The sequence below is a fragment of the Chaetodon trifascialis genome, chromosome 6 (assembly GCF_039877785.1).
Source record: "Chaetodon trifascialis isolate fChaTrf1 chromosome 6, fChaTrf1.hap1, whole genome shotgun sequence".
NCBI classification, from domain to species: Eukaryota; Metazoa; Chordata; class Actinopteri; order Chaetodontiformes; family Chaetodontidae; genus Chaetodon; species Chaetodon trifascialis.
The window spans coordinates 20,814,296-20,821,765 of record NC_092061.1 but is presented as its reverse complement, the minus strand read 5'-3'; the positions used below and the strand labels follow the sequence as shown (position 1 = coordinate 20,821,765).

The window sequence follows — 7,470 nt, the reverse complement described above, 5'->3', positions numbered from 1 at the left end:
TTCTTAAATAAAAACTCCTGGCAATTATTTGCCCGTTTACATTATGTACAAGCCATGAAACAATATACATCTTTGGACTTTAGATGTATTTTATTGTTATTTGTCAAGTGACAGTCAGTACTGTACATTTGGGAGCCTGAAGTGTTCTCATTCCAGTTAATTTTTTGTGAATACTTGCTAACATGTCGTCATTGTTAGTCTTAAGTCTTAAAATCTGTTGTTTTTTACAAGACCAATACATGAAAGTTAAAAATGAAAATCTTAACATACGTGTAATAAGCATAAAGCTGAGTAAATGAAGTAAAGCGTCTTTCAACTACATTTCAGTGGGCAGAAGTGCCTCCTTTTGAAAAGACAAAAATAGTTACAAAAAAAAAAAAAAAAACTCCCAACATCAGTGCAGCACCTGACCTGAAGCTTCTTTTCTCTCCTTTCCATCAAATTATCAGCCGCTCACTCAATGCAAATTATACACTGGCGCCCCCTAAATGAGCCTGAACACAGTACAGACAGCAGCAGCAGCGGCGGCGGTCCGCCGTGAGACTGCCCGCCATGCATAGCCGCTCTGGACGCGTCTGCAGCCGGCTGGCACGGCCGAGGTGGCGGAGGGAGCTCACGGTGCCCCGGTGCTGCACGCTCCGGATGTCCAAGTTCAAGAAGCACTTCAGGGGCTTAAACGCACGAAGGAAGTCACTGCAATTAGGAGGCCTACATCTAAATACGTCTTGAGTGTCGTGTCACCACCAATTTTTAGGCGTTGGGGGGGGAGGGGGGGGGGGGGTCAAGTCAAGCATTATGACTTTTTTAATAATGTTAATAATCAAAATATATATATATATATAATGAAAAATGTTGTGTTTTGAACATTACCCAGCTGAAATTGCACATATATACTTTTTTTTTTTTTTCTCCAACATCCGACCCTTTAAATGTCACTTTATTCTAATACAACCACCAACTATTGTGATTAGAATTACAATAATAATGGGAGGGGGGTAGGGGTGGTGTGTGTGGGGGGGTCTTTATCCCTCTCCTCGTCCATAAATCGCATCAAATGACAGTCGGCCAGTGAAGAGTTAAAGGGAGGAGACGGAGAGTGACACGCCTCATTGGGTAGATTATGTGCCGCAAACAAAAAGTGTGTGTCGGTGTGCCAGTCAGCCAGAGCATCGGGCCCCATCTGCACGCCTCTCACTCTCTCTCTGTCTCCCTTTATCCGTCCAGCTCTCTCTACCCCGCCCGGTCACTTCCAGTGTCGACGAGTATCTGCAGCACTGTCACTTTCACCACACCGGGGGGGAAAATGTACTGACACTACGGACCAGACCGGGAGCGCATCACCATCTCCATCACCTCCATCACCGCGTCACCGCATCCCCCTGCTTGTTTTTGGGGCTTTTTTCCGGGGGTGCAAACGGGTTTTGATTCGCAGCATCGCTCGCAGTTCGTTTGTGGATTATTGTTCCTCCTCATCGACAGAAAGGTAGGTTTGTGAAATGCGAGGCTGTTTGTGGTTTTGGATAGTTTTAGAGGAGGAGAGGGGACGATTTGTTTTGCGCGGCACATGTAGCCACACATCCTGCAGGCGCTGAAAGCGGCGCAGAAAGAGAAAGAAAAAAAAAAAGGCAAAACGCAGATGTGCCGCGGACAAAACCCGCAATTCAGTCACAGCGCTGATGTAGGACAGTTTTCAGCCTGGCACGGCTTTAGCAGATGGGTTAAACACCCCCCCACCCCCCCCACCCCCACCCCCCCTTCTCTGCTCACCCCTTACCCCACCCGCAATGGGTTTGAATGGGAGGGTGGCTGCTTTCCTCCAGTTTCTGGGTGTGCAAACATTCCGCTCTTTATCTCTTTTCTTTTATTTGAGCCTGTCCAGTGATTCATACCTTTCACTATATTTTGTGATTTTCTTCACTGTGAGTCGGCTGTTTGTGCTCCTCTGAACATAAAGGGCTTCTGTTTGATACCGGAAACAAATTGTTTCGGCTCGCAGCGCAGCGTTAAGAGCCACTTTGGAAAGGCTCTCCAATGCACCGTGCGCAAAATGTTCCACAGAGAACGTTTCTGTTGCTATTGAGCCTCTTAGGAAGGCATGAAAAGCTCCAAATCAGCGGGATTTGATAAATGCTTTTGTCATAAACTACCCCGGCCCATTTAGTCAGGTATTCTCCTTTTTATTGGACAGATGAGAAAGGAAAATCAGAGGCAAAACGAGAGGAGAGCCTCGCTTTTTCTGTGCGTGGAGCCACAAAACAACAGCCGATGTTGGTGATGGACAGACGGCAGCTCATGTTCCCCTCAGTCATCACTGTTACGAGAGCAATTGTTCCTATCAGCCTATTTATTTCGGAAGGGGATCCCTTAGACGCGCATATTCCGGCTGCTTCCCGATTTTGCGAAGAAGGAAACAAACTTTTGGCTCAACTGTGGATTTTTTTTAAATTTTCATTTCATTTTTTCTAATTAGTCTTTTGCTTGATATTGCAGAAGCTGTGTCACAGTGGAAGTTGTTTGAGTGATCGGTGGTGATGTTAGATACTGTTAGAAGAAGAATTAACCATCACAATAAATCGCGAAGTGGTAAAAAATACTGCGTAAAACTCGTACCAGGCCCAAAAAACTACAAACGGTTATGAATTATTATTATTTTTTTTTTTTTTGTAATGTGCAGCGTGCAAAATATTTGATGCAACAAACAGCACAGACAGGAATGTGATTATTTCAGCAATTAAGCAATTACTTTTGAATGAACAGGCCTACTTTTTCGCGTCTTTCTGACGGCGCTGAAAGCCTTTATTTTGTTTTATTCTATTTTATTTCTTATGTTATTGGAGTATCCAGTGAGCCTAATTTACGGCTGAACAAGTGTGTATCAGGTGCAGGTTTCCGCGTACAGTTTCTGCTGTATTTAACGGCAGAGGGAGGAGAGGAGGGAGTGAAAGAGCCGCAGCCGTCTAAACACACACATTCAGAGGTTAGAAAAGGGAGAAAAGAAATAATTAACTGGTCGTGCTGCTTTAATTACAGTCTCAGAGGGGAACGTGGTGGATTATGGTAATGAGGCGGCATACGATGCTGCTTGTAGAAAGGAGAGAAAGGTTGGCTGACATGAAATCACTGACTTTGACAGTCCACTTGAAACCCATTGGACATGCTCTCTCCATTGGACATGCACGGACCTCACTCACACTGTTTTTTAAGCTCTTTCTTTTATCATGAGGAATAAAGATCCTGCAGTGGTGCTATTATTCGATTTTAGACAAATAAACATGTCACAATAAACCCGCACTATTAGAGCAATATTACATTTAGAAGATAAATAATCCTAAAAACACAGTTTTAAGTGCTGTAAGGGTAAAATTGCTCAGACTTACGAGTCACTTCAGGAATATTCTAAAACTATTGCACTTTTCTTTCGTTTTGAGAGCCGCCAATCATAACAACCCCGCAGAGGCCTACTAATGCCAAAATTAATAATAATAATGTTATACTAAAGCTAATACTCATTATAATAATGAAGACAGTCGTAATCAACCGTTTATGTAATATAATCTAAATAATGCTTTTAACCTTTTCATCAAATATGTGACATGATCCGACATAATAATAATAATAATAATAATAATAATAATAATAATAATAATAATGACAAATAATCATAATAATAATACATCTGGATTTTTGTATTATTATTATCATCGTTATTATGTCCGGTCTGTAATTTAGGTATTATTTGTATATAATTCACAATACTTGGAAAGCATGTCATCAAGATGCTGAAGGTGATGCAGTCATGAACTTATTACGGGCTTTGAATTAATTAGAAATGCTGGCCAAAAGGAAAACAGAAAAAGGAAAAAGGGAATGGGCCCCAAATGACGCCCCTGACAGCTGGTTTAGCCAATCTGTCTAGGAAGAGATTTATTTCCTATCAGCAGGGACGGTGGAGGATAAAGCCACTAAACAACCACGTCAGGCAGGTTTAGGCTTTTATTTTCGGCCGATAAAAATTTAGAGGAAATAAAGAATCTGTCCAGATGAATGAGCTTAATGTCGCACCCTTGCTGTTCTTGCTGTTCAGCTGTTACGCGCTGCTGTGAGCTTGTACTCATTTCCCAGCTGATGTCTGATGTTTCTTGCCTTCCCCTGTCTCTGCAGTGAGAAATGGAGGAGTCCAGCTCTCAGAAGTTGGTGTGGGATGGGGACGCCAAAGCGGTCCAGCAGTGTCTGACGGACATTTTTACGAGCGTCTACACGACGTGTGACATCCCGGAAAACGCCATTTTCGGCCCGTGTGTGTTGAGCCACACGTCGCTGTACGACAGCATCGCCTTCATAGCTCTGAAATCCACCGACAAGCGCACAGCACCTTATATCTTCAGGGTGAGTGGAGCCTTATTTTTATTTGATTTCTTTTCTGTTAATTAGCCCACTGTTTATTTATTTTTTGAATTTTCAATACTGAGTTGACCTCATGGGCCTGTCCTAGTCCTTTCTTATGCTGTTCTTGCTCTGCAGCTCCAAATTGAGCAAGTACATTATTACAGATTTAGGCCCATTTTGTCCCATTTTGCATGTCACCACTGGAGCAAGAAGCTTAAATTTGCAGTAACACTACAACAATGTCATATTAGTAGATGTTTTCAGTCTTACTTAAATATAAAAGCCATTAACTCCAAACTGCAACTACATCCCACCTAAACAAGCCATTTAATTCATTACTGAGCGATGAAAAAAAAAAATTAAATAAAATGATTTTATTTCTTCTGCAAGAAGAAGAAAATCTGCCAGTGCATGTAAGATTATTTTGTTATACTGAAAATCTATATTTCAAAAAACTGTTTCATATTAGTAAAAAGTGTCATGCTGCCTGGTTTCAACATGTGATTTTTATAGAAATAAATAGTTGGTCTGAAGAGGTTGGGTGGCATCCAGTGTTATTTGCTGTATTTTTGTAAATCCTCATGAAAGAAATAAGATTTTGAGGCTCAATATTTGTGTGACAATGAATTTGATGGTTATGTATGTCTTATGCAGGTGGACACCTCAGCGGCCAACAGCACCTCAGAGGGCTTGATGTGGCTGCGGCTCGTTCAGTCCGCCCGGGACAAAGAGGAACAGAACCTGGAGGCCTACGTGAAGAACGGCCAGCTCTTCTACCGCTCGCTCCGCCGGATCGAGAAGGACGAGGAGCTGCTGGTCTGGTACGGCAAAGACCTCATCGACCTGCTGCTGCTCAGCTCCAGCAGAGCTCCTGCAAAGAGCAAAGGTGAGTCAGCTGAAATCATGGCCTATGAGACAGTCAGCGGTGTTGTATCCTCTGTTGAGTCCATGTTTCAACCACCGAAACAATGACATTATCATTTGTTCTCTTTATTTGGCTCCACAGTCACATACATTTTAGCTCTGCAGCTTCTTTGAAAATGCATCCTCACTTTGTAAATGTTTTTGTCATTCATACAATTGGAATTAAATCTCTTGCATGGTTGCACAAGTTTAATGGTCAATGCTCCAAGGACAAATTTACACACTTTGGGCAATCTGTGATCATGTCTGAATTCAAATTTAGTGTAAAATGCAATGGAAAGATAATAATTCATCCATTATTATGACACCACAGCAGGACGGCTTTAGGATAGTCTCTTTTTGACAGAACTAATTTCTGTCTCTCTCCTTCACAGGTTCATCCCACCACTCATGTCCGGACTGCAGCCAGCGGTTCCAGTTTGAGTTCCCGTTCTTGGCTCATCTCCGGTTCCGTTGCACCAAAAGACTGCAGAGCATCACAGGGTCTGACGAGGAACCCAGCAAAGAGAGCAGCACTGAACGACCAAACACAACCCCAACCAGGACCAGTCCAAAGCTGGGCCGCTCCGAAGGCTTTAGCAGCCCTCAGGATGGCAACAAACCCTCCACAGACTTTCATAACCTGGCCAGGGATCTAGAGAACAACCGCACCAGCCCGCCAAGCGACAAAGAAGCTGAGATCTGCAGCGAGAGCTCGGGGAAGAGGAAGTTCTCAGAGATAGAGGACAGAGAGTGTCGAGGGTCCAGCCTTCCACAGCCCAAGTCTAAAGACGAGCTTGCAACGTCTGCACAGAATTACAGAGGGGTGTACGGACTGGAGGAGAACCACAGGTCCTTCTCCCCGCCGAGTTCCACAAACCTCTCTGAGGGCAAGCGCAGCGCCTTCACTGAGGTCAAGAAGTCATCCCAGAACCTCAAACACCACAGCGGCAACAAAAACCTCCAGAGCTCCAACTCTGAAAACAAAGATGGTGGTCGTCCCAGCAGCAATCCATCAGAGAAGCACCTCAACATCAGGCAGGTGCTGTCGGAGACCCAGCCGCCCCAAACCTCCCCCATGGGCAGCGCTTTCACCTCTGTTAGCCAGCAGGGTGGCAGCAGTGGAGAGAGGAAGAGCGCCTTTAGCCAGCCGTCTCGCTCCTCCTTCTCCCAGATCTCACCACTGGTGATGCCGCCCAAGCTGCTGGACTGCCACCCAGCGGTGGGCGACACCATCTCCTCCAGCAGACTCTACCAGGCCGACCACCTCGCCGCCAAACTACAGGGCGCAGAACTGGGCGCCAACTGCCCTGTGCCGGGCGGCATGGCCAAGCAGAACCCCTTCGTCTATGCCACCGCCTTCTGGCCCAAGAACTCCGGGCCTATACAGCTTCAGATGCCCTCAGCGCTCACCCTCCTGCCACCCTCCTTCACCTCCCTGTGCCTGCCGGCCCAGAACTGGTGCGCCAAGTGTAACGCCTCCTTCCGCATGACCTCGGACTTGGTTTACCACATGCGATCCCACCACAAAAAGGAGTACACCATGGAGCCTCTGGTCAAGCGGCGACGTGAAGAGAAACTCAAGTGCCCCATTTGCAATGAGTCCTTCCGGGAGCGGCATCACCTGTCACGTCACATGACCTCCCATAACTGACTTTTACAGACTAAGAAGGGAGGGACTTTTTTTTTTTTTTTTTTTTTTTAAACAAGGAGGGACTGTGACCCTGCCTGGACTTAAGCAGTCTGACTGGAGATAGGCCACTTAAAAATACACAAACACCCCTTGCACTTGTTTTCACTTTGGACTATGATCTTCTAATTCCTTTTCGGTCTGTTTACTTTTGCTCCCCTGTACAAAATGTCATGTTTTGGGTGTATGCAAATGCGTTTCGACTTCGAAATGAATCTATTTATGAAGCACTTAAAAGTTTGAGAATAAGGGAAGATTTAAATATGTCTAAATGTACAGTAAGTTGTATTTTATATCATATAAATGCAAATATAGAGAAGAAATACAAATGTAGTCACACGTCATGGTTTACAACGCAGCAAGTTTTTTCATGTCTACGGTGAATATGGACACAAATTGGGGATATTATGTCAGACTATATTTCAGAGTGCATGTAATATTAAATAATATTGATTTAAGATGCAGTCTATACATTACGATGTAAATAATTT

General features: G+C 44.3%; 1 protein-coding gene across 1 annotated transcript; it reads left to right on the top strand.

The window, feature by feature from the left end:
* The first annotated feature begins 1,155 nt into the window (after positions 1–1,155).
* Positions 1,156–6,988, top strand: prdm8b (PR domain containing 8b). The gene is made up of 4 exons (XM_070965294.1): positions 1,156–1,483; positions 4,162–4,386; positions 5,041–5,272; positions 5,685–6,988. The coding sequence occupies exons 2-4, from the start codon at positions 4,168–4,170 to the stop codon at positions 6,941–6,943; spliced, it is 1,710 nt and encodes a 569-aa protein (XP_070821395.1). The 5' UTR covers positions 1,156–1,483; positions 4,162–4,167; the 3' UTR covers positions 6,944–6,988.
* The last annotated feature ends 482 nt before the right edge of the window (positions 6,989–7,470 follow it).

Bases quoted from the DNA above. Each gene is read 5' to 3' on its own strand.
- prdm8b (XM_070965294.1), top strand. From the start codon at position 4,168: ATGGAGGAGTCCAGCTCTCAGAAGTTGGTGTGGGATGGGGACGCCAAA. The intron at 4,387-5,040 runs GTGAGTGGAGCC...TGTCTTATGCAG, and splicing joins CAGCACCTTATATCTTCAGG to GTGGACACCTCAGCGGCCAA. The intron at 5,273-5,684 runs GTGAGTCAGCTG...TCTCCTTCACAG, and splicing joins AGCTCCTGCAAAGAGCAAAG to GTTCATCCCACCACTCATGT.